This window comes from Melanerpes formicivorus, unplaced genomic scaffold, assembly GCF_026170545.1.
Source record: "Melanerpes formicivorus ecotype bairdi unplaced genomic scaffold, bMelFor1.0.p_v2 SCAF_596, whole genome shotgun sequence".
In the NCBI taxonomy this organism is placed as follows: domain Eukaryota; kingdom Metazoa; phylum Chordata; class Aves; order Piciformes; family Picidae; genus Melanerpes; species Melanerpes formicivorus.
The window spans coordinates 17,867-37,824 of record NW_027142948.1 but is presented as its reverse complement, the minus strand read 5'-3'; the positions used below and the strand labels follow the sequence as shown (position 1 = coordinate 37,824).

General features: G+C 47.6%; 1 protein-coding gene across 1 annotated transcript in view; it reads right to left on the bottom strand.

The window, feature by feature from the left end:
• LOC137460427 (EH domain-binding protein 1-like) overlaps positions 1 to 19,958 on the bottom strand; it is a gene marked incomplete at its 5' end in the record, with an annotated part of 87,441 nt that overhangs the window by 57,803 nt on the left and 9,680 nt on the right. Inside the window, one exon of the mRNA XM_068170776.1 lies at positions 4,536 to 4,683. Within this exon, the coding sequence (XP_068026877.1) occupies positions 4,536 to 4,683 (148 nt within the window). The remainder of the gene's footprint in view (positions 1 to 4,535; positions 4,684 to 19,958) is intronic.

Below are 19,958 nucleotides of genomic sequence, written 5' to 3'. Positions count from 1 at the left end.
CCTCCTCCCTGGAGGTGTTCAAGGCCAGGCTGGATGAGGCCTTAAGCAAGATGGGTTGGTGGGAGGTGTCTCTGCCCATGGCAGGGAGGTTGGAATTGGATGATCTCTAAGGCAAACCACTCTATGAATCCTCAGATTAGATGATTTGATTTTCTTTAATTTAATAGAGCAAGATGAGATCAGAGGCAGTGTCTTTGCAGCACCACTGCAGGCAACACAAGAGCAGAGAGTGTTGGAAGACACCAGCTCCTGAAGTCGGACCATGGCCTGACCTAGGGTTTCCAATTGCAAGTTGGCACACTGTGACTGTGATTAGCAGGACACTTGATTTACAAATCATAATTAAAAGAGTGAGAGAGAGAAAAAAGTGAATTAACAGCAGCCATCTGAAGCCATTTCAGAAATGTTCAGGTCTCTTTCAGAAGCTTAGGGAGGCCTCCTTTTAAACTCCTCAAGTTTGGTGTTGTGTTGTGTTGTGTGGGTTTTTTTTTTTGCCCAGGCCAATGTTCTTGCAGTGGATGAAGAAGGGAAATGTGTGTAGGGAGCGTGTTACAACAAGGCTCTGCAATTAGAAATGATAAAAGGAACAAGGTGACGGAGAGATAACAGCCTATCTGTGAGGAAAAGAACAAATTGCTAGCGTGGAAAACTCCAAGCACTTGGGAGCGGGTCCAGAGGAGGGCCACGGAAATGATCAGGGGGCCGGAGAAGCTCTGCTATGAGGGCAGGCTGAAGGAGCTGGGGGTGTTCGGCCTGGAGAAAAGGCGGCTCTGGGCAGACCTTAGAGCAGCCTGCCAGTACCTGAAGGGGGCTACAAGAAGGCTGCAGAGGGACTGTTTGACAGGACCAGGCACAATGGCTTCAGACTAGAGCAGAGCAGATTGAGATTGGATGTGAGGAACAAGTTCTGCACCAGGAGGCTGCTGGAACACTGCAGCAGGTTGCCTAGGGAGGTGGTTGAGGCATCATCCCTGGAGATACTCAAGGTGAGGCTGGACAGCACTCTGGGCAACCTGATCTAGTGGAGGATGCCCCTGCTGACTGCAGAGCAGAAGTGCTGATTTTTAGACTACACATACCCAGTGTTAATATCATGGAAACATAGAATGGATTGGGTTGGAAAAGCCCTCTGAGATCATGCAGTCCAACCATCAACCCAACACAACCATGGCCACTAAACCATGTCCCCAGGTGCCATAGCCACATATTTCTTGAACACCTCCAGGGATGGGGACTCCACCATCTCCCTGGGAAGGATATCCTTGCTTACTGCAGAGGGGGTTGGACTGGATGACCTTTGGAGGTGCCTTCCAACCCAGACCATTCCATTCTATGACTCTAAGATTCTAGAAGCAGAGTTAGGAGAGCACTGAAGAGCTGCTTCCTTGAAGAAGATGTAAATGTGGAGCCTAGAAAGACAGCAAAGCTTTGCTAGGGCATGAAGAAATGAACAAAATTAATGACACAGCATTCAGCCAACAACTAAACCAGCACTGATCACAGAATCATTAAGGTTGGAAAAGACCTCTAAGGTCATCAAGTCCATGACCTACAGTGTCTGGAGTGCAGATAGTGAAAGAAAAATCTCTTGGAAGCAAATGGAAATGCCAGAATATTACTGAAAAAACCAAATCCAGAGGATTTAGTTTGTGAATGGAGTTACCTTCCGTTGGTGGCCACTCACCAGTGGTGTTCCCCAGGGCTCAGTGCTGGGCTGAGTCCACTTTAGTATCTCTATCCATGATCTGGGTGAGGGGATCCAGGCACCCTTGGTCAGTTTGCAGCACTGAGCTGGGAGTGTGGAGCTGGTAGAGACTAGGAAGGCTCTGCAGAGGCTGCATCCATTGACTGAGGCCAATGGGATGAGATCCAACAAGGCCAGGGGCTGGGTCCTGCACCTGGGCCACAACAACCCCAGGAAGGCTGCAGGCTTGGGGCAGAGTGGCTGGAAAGTGCCCAGCAGAGAAAGCTCTGGGGGTGTTAGTGGGCAGCTGGCTAGAGATGAGCCAGGGGGTGCCCAGGTGGGCAAGGAGGCCACCAGCAGCCTGGCCTGGATCAGCAATGGTGTGGGCAGCAGGAGCAGGAGCAGGGCAGGGATTGTCCTCCTGCACTCAGCACTGGGGAGGCCACACCTGCAGTGCTGGCTGCAGTTCTGGGGCCCTTACTGCAAGAATGACACTGAGGGGCTAGGGAGGGTCCAGAGAAGGGCAAGGAAGCTGGGGAAGGGTCTGGAGAAGAGGGCTGGGGAGGAGCAGCTGAGGGAGCTGGGGGTGTTTAGTGTGGAGAAGAGGAGGCTGAGGGGAGACCTCCTTGTTGTCTACAGCTCCCTGACAGGAGGCTGGAGCCATGTAGGGGTTGGGCTTTGCTCTCTAGGAACAGGTGACAGGAGAAGAGAAAATGACCTCAAGTTGCCTTGTGGGAGGTTGGAGATTAGAAGAAACTTGACTGAAATGGTTCTCAAAGTCTGACACAGGCTGCCCAGGGAGGTGGTTGAATGTCCATCCCTGGAGGTGTTTGAGAGAGGCAGAGCTGTGGTGCTGAGAGCCATGGTTTGGCCCTAGCCTTGGCAGAGTCAGAGAACGGTTGGATTGGATGATCTTGAAGGGCTTTTGCAACCTAAATGACTCTGAGATTCTGTAGCTGTATTCAGGTTAAACTCAGGCTCAATTTGTGGTTCAAGTGACAATCTTTTGACCGGGTTTAAGTTTGTCCACATGTGAAGGAGCTGCAGCAGACTGCATCCATTTCTAGGTGAAATTAAAGAGCAATTTGGCAATACTACAAGTGAGTCACTGCAACCACAGAGGGTAGCTACTGCCCAGCTGAGCACCCAGGATGCACTCAGGTGTGTGTTGCTTGGAGGGGAGCAAGAGGAGGAGCAGCTGTGTACAGGCACAATTAAAGAGTGGGGAGGAAGTAATTAAATAACCTAAGATGGGGAGTCATAAATTATGAAGAGGGATGGAGAATACCATCACCTACTTAACACACAAGTAATGTGCTCAGCCCCACCAAGGATTTGATTTCCAAAAGAGAGTGATGCTGGCCAGCTTGGTTTACTGGGCAAAGAAAGGAACATTGAAGACCTGAGCCAAAGGGATATGTACAACCAACTGCTTTTCTTATTGGTGTCAGATGGAACACGAATGTCTAAGTTAGGGTGCAACCATATTTAAATCCAGATGCATGTAAAATAAAGGATCACAGGATGTTAGGGGGTGGAAAGGACCTCTGGAGATCTTCTAGTCCAAGCCCCCTGCCAGAGCAGGACCATAGAATCCAGCACAGGTCACACAGGAACACATCCAGACAGGGCTGGAAAGGCTCCAGAGAAGGAGACTCCACAACCTCTCTGGGCAGCCTGCTCCAGGGCTCAGTGAAGAAGTTCCTCCTCATGTTGAGGTGGAACCTCCTGTGCTGGAGTTTCCATCCATTGCCTCTTGTCCTATCCCAGGGTGCAGCTGAGCAGAGCCTGTCCCCTCCCTCCTGACCCCCAGCACCCCGGCAGAATGGGCCAAAATGTTCAGGCCACATCCTTGTTTTTCATTCACAGGCATTCTTGGCTTCTAATAGTTGGAAACTGGCTAACATTACCAGGAGGAGCTTCAACAAGGCCAAGTGCCAGGGCCTGACCTTGGGTCACAACCACCCCAAGCAGTGCTGCAGGCTTGGGGCAGTGGGGCTGGAAAGCTGCTGGCAGAAAGGGAGCTGGGGGTGCTAATGGCCAAGCAGCTGAAGAGGAGCCAGCCGGGTGCCCAGGTGGCCAAGAGAGCCAGTGGCCTCCTGGCTGGGATCAGCAATGCTGTGTCCAGCAGAACCAGGGAGGGGATTGTCCTCTGGGCCTCAGCTCTGGGCAGGCCACACCTCGAGGGCTGGGTCCAGTTTGGGGCAGCTCAATCCAAGAGAGATGTGGAGGGGCTGGAGCCAGGGCAGAGGAGGGCAAGGAAGCTGGGAAGGGCCTGCAGAAGAAGTCTGAGGAGGAGCAACTGAAGGAGCTGGGGATGGTTAGTTGGAACCAGAGGAGGCTGAGGGCAGACCTCATGGCTCTCTCCAGCTCCCTGAAAGGAGGTTGTGGAGAGGTTGGTGCTGGTCTCTTCTCCCAGGTCATTAGTGACAGCACAAGAGGGAAGAGCCTCAAGCTGCAGCAGGGCAGGGGCAGACTGGAGAGAAGGAAGAATTTTTCCCCATCCAGAGTGGTCAGGCTCTGGGCTGAGCTGCCCAGGGAGGTGGTGGAGTCCCCAAGCCTGGAGGTGTTTAAAGGTGGTTTGGCTGTGGTGCTTGGGGCTATGGTTTAGGGGTGAGCCTTGCAGAGCAGGGTCAGGGGTTGGGCTTGGTGATCCTGAGGATGTCTTCCAACCTGAATGTTGCTGTGACTGTGACTCTGTGAACACAAGCCTGACTTAGGAAGCATCTCCAGGGCCAGGCCTCTCTGACGAGCAACTGCCCTTTGAAGCGTGAGTAAAAGCGATACACCCCGAAAGGTCTCTGTTTTCTGGGCTGCCATAGGGAATAAGATAGAAGGTTCCTCAGCTCACCTCCAGATGCCTTTGACCTTTCTTTCAACTTTTCTGCAGCCGTTTCCCCGTAGCTAGGAAGTTCTGACATCTTCACTCCAGATCGAGCTTCTGCTATTAGCTGACGAGCTCTCTCTCTCAGCTGCCGACGCCGCTCTTCATCTTGCTGCTAAGATATATTGAACAGTTGCCAAGTCAGTAATTGACAGAAATGCAATTTCATTCTCAATCTGATCATCATGATAGCAACTGGTTTACAGCATGGTGCTTGGCCCACATTATAAATAGGCTGCTCGATATCAGTTGGGTGTCACAGCACAATTTTTAAAGACATCCGTGGATCAGATGATTTGATTTATTTGTATTTATTTATTTATTTATTTATTTAGTATATATATATATATATTTTTTTTTTAAAGCAGCCCCCAAAGTGATGAAGGCATTGGAGAGCTCCTTGTGTGCAGTGGACAGCATCTGAGATATCACCCGCTGTGAAAACACCTGCCCGGAAATTCCCAGGGGCTTTTGTCTCATACAAACAAACAAACAAACAAACAAACAAGTTTGACTGTGGCTATTAAAAAGAAAACCAAACAAACAAAAAGAAAAGGTTTGACTGAATTCAATTCTTGGAGTAAATATTCTGAGAGGAGAAGCCAGATGTTGCTCTCAGTTACTCCGATCACCACATTGTCCTCAAAGCGTAAAGTGAGGTCGAAATCTGAGGCGTGGAAATGGATCCAGCAGGGCAAGGGAGGTGATTCTCCCCCTCTGCTCAGCTCTGCTGAGACCCCACCTGGAGTACTGCCTCCAGATCTGGAGCCCCTATTACAAGAGGGATATGGAGGTGATGGAAGGTGTCCAGAGAAGGGCCACGAGGATGAGCAGAGGGCTGGAGCACTTCTCCTATGACGACAGACTGACGGAGTTAGGGCTGTTCAGTCTGGAGAAGAGAAGGCTTCGAGGTGACCTAATTGTGGCCTTCCAGTATCTGAAGGGGGCCTACAAGAAGGCTGGGGAGGGACTTCTCAGGATGTCAGGGAGTGATAGGACTAGGGGGGAATGGAATGAAGCTGGAGGTGGGGAGATTCAGGCTGGAGGGGAGGAGGAAGTTCTTCCCCATGAGAGTGGTGAAGCCCTGGAATGGGTTGTCCAGGGAGGTGGTTGGGGCCCTGTCCCTGGAAGTGTTTAAGCCCAGGCTGGATGAGGCTCTGGCCAGGCTGATCTGGTGTGGGGTGTCCCTGCCCATGGCAGTGGGGGTTGGAACTAGATGATCCTTGTGGTCCCTTCCAACCCTGACTGATACTATGATACTATGATGACTACTATGATCTAATCCTTTGGCTTCAGTGGATCCAGCTTTTCATTTTTAAACTTCATTTAACAAAATAAGAACCCACAAACTAATCAAAATTGATGAAAGGGCAATAGGTGCCAGGGGAGGAAAGAATTTGCATCGCTTACAAACATCCTGCTAGAGTGTGTGTGTGGGGGGCTTTGCTCAGTAATTACAAAGATCCTACCAGAACCATCCCAGATGGTCCTGGTCCATTAAAGCTGTGGGCAACCTGATCTAGTTGAGGATGTCCCTGCGACTGCAGAGGAGCCTGAACTGGATGCCCTTTGGAGGACCCAACCACTCTGTGACTCTCTGAACTCTCTTAAGATGAATTTTTGCACAACTTATGCAATAAATTTCTTAGCGTTCATTACAATTAACATAACAAATGAGCAAAATCCCACAGCCATCAACCTTGTAAACGCCTGACCCACTAGACTTCAAAACAGTCAACACAGAGATGCTCTTAAATGGGTCTGGAAAAGAATCCTTTACATCACAAAGGAAACAATTGCAGTTTTCACCTTAAAAAAATAGGGGTTTCTTCGACTCTAGGATTGATTTTCCCCCTCCCCACAGGACCAGATGCTTTTAAGCACACCCAAAGCTAGTATTTGGCTTTAAGTCAGCATTAGGTTTGTATTACTGCCATAATGACCAGGATAAACCCCAAGTAAAGGCAGCTGACCTGAACTAAGTGGAATATAACCGAGTGCCTCATTTTGGAGAGTGGTCCTGGCAGCCTTCCCACCTAGCCAGAAAACTGAGCATCCCACACCTGCAGATGCTGGGGAGAGCTGCTGCTAAGTGCTATTTAGTTTAAGCAGCCATTAATAAAACAAGCAGCAAAATACTAATTAGGTACATTTCACCCATTTCCATGCAAATTGTTTGTTTGTAGCTATTTACTCAGCATTGTTCCTGGCACAATGGAAAAAATGCAGATGACTGCATCACAATGCAGCCCTAATGGGACCGGCTGTTTATAACCATTAGCCCAGAGGTGTGCTGTAATTCAATCCTCAAGCAGCAAGATTTAGCCTCATTAACAGCTTGCATGGGCAGGTTACAACTCATAAAACCCTACAGTAAACAAAGTATATGGACACAGCAGAATATCTCGCCTCTGAGTGACAGAACCCTGATTCCCCTATCAGATCGCCTTGATTTGCTTTTCTCCTAATGTCCCTTCCCCTGGAAAGGCAATTGCGCCGGGGACTCTGCGAGGCAGCAGGATGGCCCACGGGGCTTTTGTTTGCTTTCTCACCCTTTAACTTCCCAGAAGGCACAGAGCAACAGTTCGGTCTCCAACTTGTTTGGTAAAGCACACATTAGAAAAGCAACTGGAAAGCTTCCTCCCCCTGCTCCTTATGCACTGGAAGAGATCAATTTAATTTAATTTCTAGCCAGCCAACTGACACAGCGACCGATTTTATTTTGACCCGTGGTAACGTTAATTACATTGAATCTTACACGAAATAAAACTGCTACAATCTCCGCCGCTTGTAATTCCTGGTGTGGAAGAACTCGTGGGTTTGATTTGACTTTGAAGAAGGAGTGGGCAACACTTGCTTTAAGACTACCACGTGGCTTAACATCAAGCAACCTAACAGCCCACCTCGTTGAAAATACGGGGGTGGGGGGAGCTGGGACAAAGGTGCCCTACACTGAGCACGGTCTCCCCCTCCCTCCTTTGCTCCTCTCCTCCTGAAAGAGAACTTGGATCCTGAGTTATTAGCATAGCCATGAATATCCTGGGGATCTCCAAGCAAACACAGAGTGTCGTGGCTCGTGTGGGGGGTGAGGAACCCAACCCTCACCAGCGGGTAAGAGCCAAGCCAGCCAGGTCCTTGCTTCAATTCCACGCAGGTATTTGAACCCCTGGCTGCTGAGCTTGGCAGAGGAAAGGCTGATGGAAGGAGCCACGCAACTGAGAGCAGAAAGAAAAAAGTAGGGAGATGAAGCTTTGAGGTACAGAGAAAGTACTAAACCCTCTAGATTTTGGGAAGAGCTGAGGAGAGGTACAGAGCTGGACGCTAAAGAAGGAAATAAAGGGAGAAACGCAAAGCTCTGCCTCAGGAAAGGACCAGGCAAACGCACAGCCAGCATTCATTTTTAGGTTGGGTTCGTTGGGTTGGTTGTTTGTTTTCCCCCGTAGAGCTGAAGAGGGGAAAAACACCCCACGAGTCTGTAAAATCTTTCACCCTCTGACAGGAATCTGACAGGGCAAAGAGATGTTAAAAGTTTGCTCTGCTCTTTGCCACCCCCACCCCCACCCCCCCCGCCCCAGTTCCTCTGCTACGGTCTGAAGCTCTGCCACGCGGCCAGGCAAACTTCACCATTTAAGGGCAAACTCCTCAAGAATAAGTAATGTAATTCCTTGTTTCCCTCCTAGAAAAAAAAAGTGTTGGTATGCAATTTTTATATTTCACACTTCACCGCCATCTCGGCAAGCTTTCTTCCACTGCTTCAATGGTGCTACTTTTAATTTTATCCTCCTTAGTCCTAGTAATTAAAGTGATCAGCAGTGGCATCCCAACGGCTTTGACACAGCTACAAACCCCCTCGCAGGCTCCGGCTTTTGAGGGAAAAGGGAAGGAAAGGAAAGGAGGGGAGGGGGGGGGGGGGGGGGGGGGGGAAAGAGCCGGGAGTTTCATTTCACTGGAACAAGAAAATCAAGCCTCTCCAATCCTCAACTTTAGCCAATTGTTCTTTCAGCAGCCTTTGGATCTTAAGAAACACATAAAAATGGCTGCCATTAGGGGGTCCTTTTTGTACTCGCCGCAGACGGCAATGACTGACGTTGCTTTGGCCCAAAACGATGCTGCGGAGGTGGGAAGGTGGACTCGACTGGGAAGCGCCGGTTAGGGCAGCTTCAGGAGTTCATTACCCGGCCGAGGGTGTCCCTCAGTGGCGGCAGAAGCCGAGAACAGACCAAGGCAGCCTAATACCGAGAGCGTTGCGAAGGAGGAGAAACAAAACACAACACCCACCAACCATCCCCACCAAACCTGCCCCTGAACATTCTGCAACCTTCCTGTGCTCTCCCAAATAAAAACCAACCCTCCTCTGCCAGGCGGTTTTCAGTCACCCTTTGGCAGAATTTTGGGAGAATCCAAACCGAGTTGGCACCAGAAGTCTGGCAACATGCTATCCTCTCCTTGGAACACACAATAAAGTAAAACTAATAAATAATAACTAAACACACAGCCCCCCAAACACACACACACACACACACACACAAAAAACCCCAAACCAAACAAACCCAAAGCATAATCCTCTCTGAGCTGCGTTTATTTGCTGTTTCAAGAAGAAAATTCTTTACTGTGGCCATAGGATTGGGGAAGGGAGGGGCAAGAAAGAAGAAGAAAAATCAAGACAAATGAGTGGAACTCCCCAGCAGATGAAATGAAACCAGAATGGTACCTATGAGGGGCAGAGCTTCCTGGAAGCTGTAGGTTTCCAAATTGTCTGTGGCCTGCCCCCGGTGCACAGTGCATCTAAGAGAAAAGAACTTGATTGCCACCTCTTTCATCATCAGACAGGAAGAACGGCTCTGTTATTAGCCATTCAGAAAAGAAAAAGACTTCTGTGCTTGTCCAGAGGCAAGGATTACCAAAATGTACCTATTCAGTTAGAAGACAGAATTAAAAGAAAAAACAAAAAAAAACAAGAGAAAGAAAAAACCAAACCAGAAAAAAAGAAGGGAAAAAAAAGAAATGAAAACCTAAAGGGACAACGAGATTTAAAGGGGGTTTGGGGCAGGCTGGGGTTTTTTTTCCTGTGACCTTGATTGGCTCTTGCCTGAGTAAATAGGATTTGGGGGTGAAACAGTAAAACTGTTTAGCAGATCTTTTCAAACGGTTTCAAACTTTTCTTATGTTGGTTTCTAATGTAAGCAGACATGCTTGTAAATGGCCACACCTGCTCATTTCTCTGGGGATGGCCTGAGCTCTGCCTTTGCTAAACAAAGACAAGACTGGAATGGGGCGGGGGGGAGGGAAATTAACACACACATACACACACACACCCCCACCCCCCCCAAATTAGCCTTTCTTGTTGCAAAACAGAGTGGAAAGTCAAAATCTTTCTCAACTTTGTCCCATCTGGTCAGATTAAATCTTTGATCACCCTGGGGACCACGTTTACGTTTGGTCCCTACAACTGGCTTCAGGACAGCTCAAAATACACAGGTAGCAGCAAAATATGAACTGCTAAGCCAAAAGCCCCTCAACGCCCCCACACAAAAAGTGCGTTGGATCTGGACTTCTGTGGCTGGCCAGACTGTGGGTCTGCAAAGAAAGACATAAACATCTGAGTGATTTGCTGCCTGGGGTCTACATCAGCTGCCTTGCTACCAATAAAGTGCGTGGAGCTGCGCTCGTGCTAAAGCAGCAGCTAGGGACGGACTAACGAGACATGACAGAACGAAAACAGAATATCCCCAAGTCTACAGGTGAAGAATCATGAGAAGAGAGTATGCCAAAGTCTGACAGTGGAACAATCAAGAAAAGAGAATATTCCCAGGTTGAAAAGTGGGAGAATAATGAAAAGAGAATGTCCCCAAGTCTAAAGGTGGAAGAATAATGAAAAGAGAATATCCTCAAGTCTAAAGGTGGAAGAATGATGAAAACAGAATATCCCCAAATCTAGAGGTGGGAGAATGATGAAAACAGAATATTCCCTAAGTCTGAAAATAGAACAATCAAGAAAACAGAATATTCCCAAGTGGAAAAGTGGGAGAATAATGAAAAGATAATATCCTCAAGTCTAAAGGTGGAAGAATGATGAAAACAGAATATCCCCAAATCTAGAGGTGTGAGAGTGATGAAAACAGAATATTCCCTAAGTCTGAAAGTGGAACAATCAAGAAAAGAGAATATTCCCAAGTGGAAAAGTGGGAGAATAATGAAAAGAGAATATCCCCAAGTTGAAAAGTGGAAGAATAATGCAAAGTGAATATCCCAAAGTCTAGAGGTGGAAGAATAATGAAAACAGAATATTCCAAAGTCTAGAGGTGGAAGAATGATGAAAACAGAATATCCCCAAATCTAGAGGTGGAAGAATCATGAAAAGAGAGTATCCCAAAGTCCAACAGTGGAACAATCGAGAAACCAGAAGATTATTCCCAAGTCTAAAAGTGGAAGAATGACAAACAGTGCTTTATCAAAGCTGTCCCCTTTAAGGCATTAAACGCCCCCCTCAAATTCACAAGAAACCAGGACCGTGTGGCTGCAAAACATCTCCCTGCACCCAGGAGCTGCTTGTAAAGAAACATTAGCAAGCAGTTCTCAGTTTTTTATTTAGTTGTTTAACTTTTCAGCTCAGCTCTGTTGTGCTGGAAAAGCTCTGATTCGCTTGGTGCCGTGTTTCTGGTGCGAAGGATGCTGGCTGCAGAGAAACAATCCTTTGGCAGTTCAATTCGGTGGCGAAACTGAGAAACTTTGAGTTTTGTGAATGACAAAAAAAAATGATATATATTTGAGGGGAAAAAAAAAACCCAGAAAGAAAAGAAGAAAGAATGGCTGACTAAGTATCACCTTGTGCTACATCCAAGGCCTCTTGCTGGTTGTCTGGCTGCTCTTTTGTAGGCAAAAAGGAGCTGAACGCTCTCTGGCTCCTTAGATCTGGCCCAACAAATGCACTGCCAGTCATGCACATGGATCCAGCTTAAAACCCAGTGTGAGCCTAAAAGAAGCTAGTCAAACTGGCACCTACTCATGCAGAAGGAGATAGATTTGTCATGACAGGCTGATTATTCAATGTAAAGAAACAGTTTAGCTTTTCTAATCTGGTACAAATACATCTTTCTCAGAGAAAAAAGTAAAAGGTCTAACAGTTCAAGTATTTAAAGTAAAGAAACCAACAGGGAAAAAAAATAAATGGTAACGTCAAAGTGAACCAGAGAGGTATTTGTGCTGGAGCATTCTGCACAACAGCCCCGCAGTTCTATTCAGATAAATAAGATTTAACCCTTTTAACCCTTTAGGAGCTGCACATCTAGGCGAGGATGGAGGCCAGCGTTTCTCTCTTGCAGAGGATGGGCTGAGATATCTCATCCCGAACTCTCCTTTTGCCTCCCTTCTGCCTTGCCTTGGGAGGGCAGCCTCTGCCTCCTCGTGGGGCTCCCAGAACCCCCCCAAAAGCTCATCCAGACAGTCTACAGCATAAGCAGCCACAAAAGCCCTCCGCTAACTTCTTCCCTGGAATTTTCTCTGCTTAGGCAAGTTTGTGCTCTCCCTCATTCATCCGGGAAGTATAATTAAGGACAACAATCACCTAAGGCGCCGGGATCCAGCAGCTTGTTAGCCTGTCACCAGTACTGTCAATGCCACCGGCCCACAAACGAGGCTGGGGAATACTCTGGAACATCCAGACGGGGCACAGCGTCCCACCTGAGATCCAGAAAGTCTAAAGGTGGCCCTCTTCCACGTTTGCCCCTAGCCGAGTTACAGAGAGAAGCTAAGGAAGCTGCTGGCTCATTGTAGGAGTCGACACTCGCCGAGCTCCACTTAAGGGATTTTCTCCTGTGTAAACTTGACTTCATCATTCAAAAGGGAGGGAAAAGGAAAGAAAAAAAAAAAAAAAAGAAAAAGGCAGTGGCGTTATGAAACAAAGACTTTTGGCAAGTGGCGGGGATGCGTAAGCCGGAGAGCAGCATCTTTCTGACCGCCATCCTGGGAAGCTTCCTCCTGGGGCGGGGGCAACCCCGCGCCGAGGGAGGAGGAGGAGGAGGTGGAGGAGGAGAAGGAGGAGGAGGAGGACGTGCCCTCCTGAGGAATGCTCCCGGGTCACTCCCAGCCCAACAAAGCGGAGCGGGCTGCAGGGCGCCTCTGAAACTGGGGGCTCTTCCCCCTTCCCTTCCCCTTCTCCCAATTTCCAGGGGAGGGTGGTGGGATCCCAGCCCGCTGGCGCCGGGTGGGAAGGGGAAGTGCAGCGTCCCTGGGTGCTGTTTTCTGGGGTTGGCGGTGGCTCGGCTGGGGTTTTTGTTTTGTTTTGTTTTGTTTCGTTTTGTTTTGTTTCTTCCCCTCTGACAATGTCCTGCAAACTGCTGGCAGCTGTTTTTTTTTTTTTTAATGGAAAATACCAATCGCCTGGGATCTATACCTAGCCTTTCGCCAATAATGAGAAAACTTCACCTTCTGTCCCCAGCAATTCTTAGGAAATCTTTTGCTGTTATTCCTACAAATCCAATTACAGATTGTTGAGTAGCTAGTGGAGTAAGCTTATTGAGGAGTGTCACATCACTAAGTCGTGCGTATGTGTTTCAGTTTGTAATGTGGTCTGAGCCGCTGTAGAGGTGTCAACTTAAAATGCAAGTAAGTAGCAGAACAGGGCTAATCCCAGCCACTACTCCCCTGCAGCCAAATTGTAGCGCAATGAATGACAGTGGAAATGCAAAGATGCCACTGTGCTTATCACACACAGCCAGATGGTGGACCTGGATCAATGCACACATGCCACGATCAATGCATTTGATAAAGAATTAAGAAGAAAACTGTACATGTTATCAAAGAACTTGTACATGGCATAATTATGATTCTGCATGTGCTTACTGATGATATTGGAGACTCAGAGGCAGGTGATAATGAAACTGATAGGAAGAAATAGCTTAAAGGCTACAGCATATGGCCTCGGCACTAAGAAATCTTGTCAAATAGTTCAGAAAGCTTTTTTTAACTGTTATTACAGGCTGCTCATAGTGCAAGCTGGTGGCAACGTTTTAATTTCTTCCCCCCCTCCCCCCCTTTTTTTTTTTTCCTTCCCCCTCTAAATCTGAAATGTCAAAAAGTTACAAAAGCTTCCTACTTTTCAGCAGGGCTCAGAAAATAATTAAGACGCTATTGTGTTTTAAACGCGGCCACAAAACACCACCCCTCCCCCCCCCCACACCCCCGACCCTACAGGTCCAGCAAGCCTCCACATATTTTGGGCATCTTTTAATAGATCTGATTCCACCTTTCCTGAATAAATGCGTTGAGACTTTTAGGGAGGGGGGGGATGCTGTGGCAATTGCAGGGCTGTCTCTAGGTAGCGATTTGCATTCGGAGCCTCACTCCTGCAGATACAGCTCCCGATGTAATTCCTCATCAAATGCAGAGCTGCTGCCTCTCGCTCCCTGGCAGCTACCTCCCCGGATGGGAAAGAAGGCAATTAAACATTGGTGGAAAACGAAGGCTAAAGGAAGAAATGAAATTCTTATTTCAAAGCAGAATCGTTTTCCAATGTACAAAAAGGTACCTAAAAATACAAATTCTCATGCTCCAGTTGATAGATGAGCTGCCTAATCAACGCCTGGACGTAACTTAAGTGCTCTCATTAGGGTGAAGACCTTCAGGCTAAATAAGGCTAAATCCCTTAAAAATTACTTCTGCAATAGAAAAATCCCCCTCACCATTTTCCCTTGCCTAAATCATATCAATTAAAAAGAGAGAGAGAGGGAGAGAGGGAGGGAGAGAGGGAAGGAGGGAGGGAGAGAGAGAGGGAGACAGAGAGGCATTTTCACATGACTTTGTTTCAACTGACACTCCAAAAACTATCTCCTGAATCCAATTTAAAACGCTGCAGCAAAAGTTCATTAGCAATCAAAGGGGGAAAGAAAAAACCAAACCAACCACCAACAGAAAGAAAATAAATACACCATGCCGTGTTTAGTTTCTCTTTCACTTTAAACCTGGACCTTTAATCAGTGCTAAGGCTTCTAATTTAATGTTTTGGTGTTTTGGGGTTGTTGGCTGGGTGGTTTTTTTTCCTGGTCAACCCCCCAAGACCGTGGTTTGCACATGAAATTCTAACCCTTATCAAAGCAAGCCTCCTGAAGCCGTGAAGCGCCTGTTTCATTTGCAGGGGGACACCCCCCTCGGCCCTCCCTCCCCAGCCCCCAGAATTTCAATTTGTCCTGACAAACCACTGGGTATTAAATTCTAAAGGCACGCAGAGTGCATAAAGAACTGATGGCTTGATTAGCTCTTGTGGTGCAATTGAAGGAGCTGTCTCTCTCCCCGCTTCTCCATTTTGAGAAACACTTTGATCTCCGTTCAAGTCAATTCATGAACATCAACTGACAAGACTGCATGAAACACCCCAATGGTTAGGCCCAAACTCCTAGCAAACTATTTGGTTTCATTAAGGCTTCAGGAGAAGTGACCACTGACAGTCCTTTCACTGGGGAAGCCAACGGGCAAGTGACTATTTCAACTTTAATGCGGGCAACGGTGCTGCTGAAGGCCACTCCACCTCCAGCCAGCCGCTCCAGGAGGAATGCCTCTACCTACTGTTTTGTGCCATGTCAGCTCCCGGGTGCAGCTGCAGCCTCATTAATGCATCGGCCCAGATTTGTTTGTGAGGACTACAGAGATGATCTGCAGTGTTTCTGGTGGGCGTCTTCAAAGGGGAAGGTGAACCAGCAGGCGCCAGAGGCAAGCCAGGGACCCCCAAACGGCTGCAGTTTCAAATGCAGGAGTTTACCAAACATCAAGTGCACTGATCTGCCAAAGATTCAGCGCACTGATCTACCAAACATTGAATGCACCGATCTGCCAAAGATTCAGTGCACTGATCTACCAAACATTGAATGCACTGATTTGTTACATCTGAAGTACACTGATTTACCAACTCTTAAATGCACTAATTTATTACACAGGAACTGCACTGATTTACCAACTCTTAAATGCACTGATTTATTAAATATGAAGTGCACTTTTTTACCAACCCTTAAATGCACTAATTTATTACATAGGAGCTGCACTGATTTACCAACTCTTGAGTGCAGCAATTTGCTGGGTAGGAAGTGCACTGATTTACCACCTATTACATGCACTGATTTATTCAATATGCAGTGAGCTGATTTAACCAAACATTCAATGCACTGATTTATTACCTATGAAGTGCTCTGATTTGCCAAACATTCAATGCATTGATTTATTACCTATGAAGTGCTCTGATTTGCCAAACATTCAACGCACTGACTCATGACACCTTCGGTGCACCGATTTGCCAAACATTAAGCGCGCTGATTGATTAATCGTTAAGTTTGCTGATTTACCCAATATCAAGTGCATTAATTTGCCAACTATGAAATGCACCAATTCCCCACACAGTGAGTGCACTTGATTCACTAAACCTTTTGCAGGGAAAAGCAGCAGACATATGATCTGTTTGGGCTGGGGAAAAGACAAGACCTTGAGTCACGTCCTCCCCCCCTCATCCAGCGGCAGGGCGTTTGGTTGGGTTCAGAGCTTCGCTACAGTAAACTATTTCCACATCACTTTCCCCCCTTTCTGAGCTGCCCTCTCTCCCAAGAGCCCCACTTCAAAGAGCTCATTTTTGCACCGGTTCCTGTCAATGCAGGTCAGAAACACTAAAGTGGAAAGTGGCTGCAGTGCCGTGGCACAAAGAGTCTGGGCGGCTGGAATCAAACAAAGCCCAATTAAACTAATCATAACGTCCCAGTGAACACAAGGAAGCTCACCTGGTATTTCTGGACTTCTTGTGTGAATTCCCAACTCTGCTCCGTACTTGGTACTATAATTACCCTGACCAAAATACTGTGAAATTACTGCTCTGATCTACTAATGGCTGCAAAGAGGGGGAAGGAGAAAAAAAAACCCAAACCAACCCCACACAACCCAGCAAAGCAAAGCAGCAGCCGAAGCGGCAGCCCATGGGCTGTGGTTCCATGCCAAGGGGCTGTAGGAAGGTGGCGCAATGCTTTCTGACAGAGACGACAACTTCTGAAACACTCCAAAGGGAAAATTAAGGGGATGGGGTTTATGTTGCCAAGGACTGTTCATTAATTACCAATTTAATCGCCGCTGGAGGCGTGACATTAACAAAAATCTGGCTGCAAGTTCTAATAGATTATGAAGACCACCTAAGAAGAGTGACCAAGAAATGTACAAAACAATTAATACTGTTTCACTGCTATCAAAGGCTGCTGGGATTATTTTACATCAAGTGAAGCAAAAAGAATTAGTGGCTTCACAGTGCCACCACTAGGAACTGTAAATACAATGGCACACAATTAGTAATGCACATGTGACTCCCTCCCCCCCCCCCCCCGCCACCCCCCCTTCCCCCCCCCCATTCAAAGCATATATCCTTGGGAAAGCCAGAACATGATAAGGAGAACAAAAGAAACATTTGGAAATGAAACGAATCAAGATTTTAACTCTACCCTCCTGCATGCTGAGCCAGAGCAGAGCAGGCAGTGCAAAAAACCCGCAGCTCCGAGGAGCCGCGGCAGCATCCTGGGATTCGCCGCAGCGGGCACCGAGCAGCCGTTAGCAGCGGCCAGAGGAAAAGAGCATTCCGGATGCTGAGAGACCTGGGTCTCCCCTTCCCACACAAAGGCAGGACTCTGAGACACCACTCAGATCTTCTTTTTTTCCTTTCTTTCTTTTTCCCCCCCTTTTGGCTACTTTTTATGAAGGGATAGGAAGCGCTGAAGTTTTGGATGCTGTTGAGACAACCTTAATGTGCAGCTAGCAAACGGACCGCAAGCTCAGGCTGCCCTGTGGCACCTCCAGTTTACAGCCACGTCACAAATAAACACAGATTGGTACTTAACACCCAAGTCACAGCCAGGTACTAAATGGTCCCATATTGATACATAACTCTCAATTCATGTCCAGGTAGTAAATGGTCCCATATTGAGATATAACTCCCAATTCACATTCGTATTATAAGTGGTCCCATATTGATAATCATAGAATCATTGGAAGGGTTGGAAGGGACCTCAAGGACCATCCTGTCCCAACCAACCTGCCATGGGCAGGGACACCTCACACTACAGCAGGTTGCTCACAGCCACATCCAGCCTGGCCTTAAAAACCTCCAGGGATGAAGCTTCCACCACCTCCCTGGGCAACCTGTGCCAGTGTCTCACCACCCTCAAGGGGAAGAACTTCTTCCTGACATCCAATCTCAATCTACCCATTTCTATTTTCTTTTACATTTCCCCCAGTCCTATCACTCCCTGACACCCTCAAAAGTCCCTCCCCACAAGGGCTTTCTTGTAGGCCCCCTTAAGACACCGGAAGGCCACAATTAGGAGCCTTCTCTTTTCCAGACTGAGAATAACTACTCCCAATTTACATTCACGGAGTAAATGGCCTCATATTGATACATAGCTCCTAAGTTACAACCTCGCAGTAAATAGTCCCATACTAAGCCATAACCCCCAATCTACAGCCACACAGTAAACAGCCCCATATTGATCCATAACTCCCAATTCACATCCATGCAGTAAACATGGATGTGATTGTATCAATAACTCCCAATTTACATCCCCAGCTTAACACATTTAGGCTGGATGCACGGAAATGGATACAGCTGATGGAGCAAGAGCAGCAACACAACTCGGCTGTGAACCTCCAGCGTTTAGATCCAAAACTCAACCTGAGGACTGTGGGCCTGGCATTAGCAAAGGTCCCATTCTCCTCATGAAATAAATCCCTTCTGCTATAAAACTGACAGTGAATGCTAATTCCTCTTGGTTTACTCAGAGTTTACTTGGCACTAATTGATTTATTTCCCCAGCTCCGCCAGGGAGTTGTCTCTAGCGGTATTTTTTTGGCCGGTGGAAATATCACCACTTCCTAGGAAGAAAGGGCTCAGACAGATCAAAGAGGAAGTCCAAAGATAGGGAACCCTCTTGGAAAGCTACAGATTATTTTTCATGAGCTGAGTAACGTTGAATAAAAACCCAACTTGTTTGCTCTTGCCATCAAGGAGACGAGATCAGGCTAGCTGCGCCTTGGCAGGTGGTTAGAAAGCAGCACACACCACTTCAGTGGGGGGTTTGAAGTGTCCAGTCAGCAGGGCTAACCCTCACTTGAAGCAAAGGGTGGTGTTAAACCTGCTCTAAAACTTGGAATGCTCATGAAATGTAAATCCTGCACGGCATAGGCTTATCAGCTTCAACCATATTTAACCACTTTCTAGTGGCACACAGACCAAGACACAGAAATGAACAACAGGGAATAAGTTACCAAAGCTCAGGGATTACCAAAAATAATGCTCAACCTTTTATTTACCCAGGAGATGGTAACTGCTGCTGTGTAATCTCAGGAAGATCTAGTGACCATATCTAAATCTGGTCACAATTATCAGCATGACAGACTGGCCTCTTTTTTTTTTCCCCCTTGTCTCCCCCAATCAATATTTTCCAATTAATATTAAAGGACCAAGGTTGCCATCTGCAGTGTCCTACACCTCTGTAAATTCCTGTGAGATGTTTAATTAATAAAAATCAGCTTTTCCTTTCTGGCTTTTTGTTGTTGGTGTTGTTAAGAAAACCAAGATGGGGATAACTTGGGAGTATTTTCTTAAATGGAGTCACATCACCACCGCACAGCGTCACAGAAAGCATCTGGTTGGCAGAGGCCTCCAAGCCCATCCAGGCCAACCCTCCACCCAGCCCTGCAGGGTCACCACTCAACCATGTCCCTAAGCACAGCTCCACAGGCTGCTGGAACACCCCCAGGGATGGTGACTGCAGCACTGCCCTGGGCAGACCATTCCAATGGCTGAGATCCCTTCCAGTGAAGAAATACTGCCTGAGATCCAGCCTGAAGCTCCCCTGGGGCAGCTTGGAACCATTGCCTCTGCTCCTGTCTCTTGCCACCAAGGAGAAGAGACCGACCCCCACCTGGCCCCAACCTCCCTTCAGGGAGCTGTAGAGGGCAATGAGGTCTCCCCTCAGCATTCTCTTCTCTAGACTCAAAGAAATTTATTTTTCAGTTGAGGGGACTACCAAAAAAACCCAAACCAAACAACCAACCTGAATGAAATAAATCCACCAGTGAACCAGATGCTTCTCTTAATGCAACAGAAGCAGAGGCTCCTGCTTTTGGCAAGGGGGTTGGACTTGATGATCTCTGGAGGTCTCTTCCAGCCTCTAACATTCTGTGACTCTGTGTTCTGGCTCCATGCAGAAATCATAGAACCACAGAATTGTCAGGGTTGGCAGGGACCTCAAGGATCAGCCAGCTCCAACCCCCCTGCCATGGCCAGGGACACCTCACACTACAGCAGGTTGCTCACAGCCACAGCCAGCCTGGCCTGAAAAACCTCCAGCCAGGAGGATTCCACCACCTCCCTGG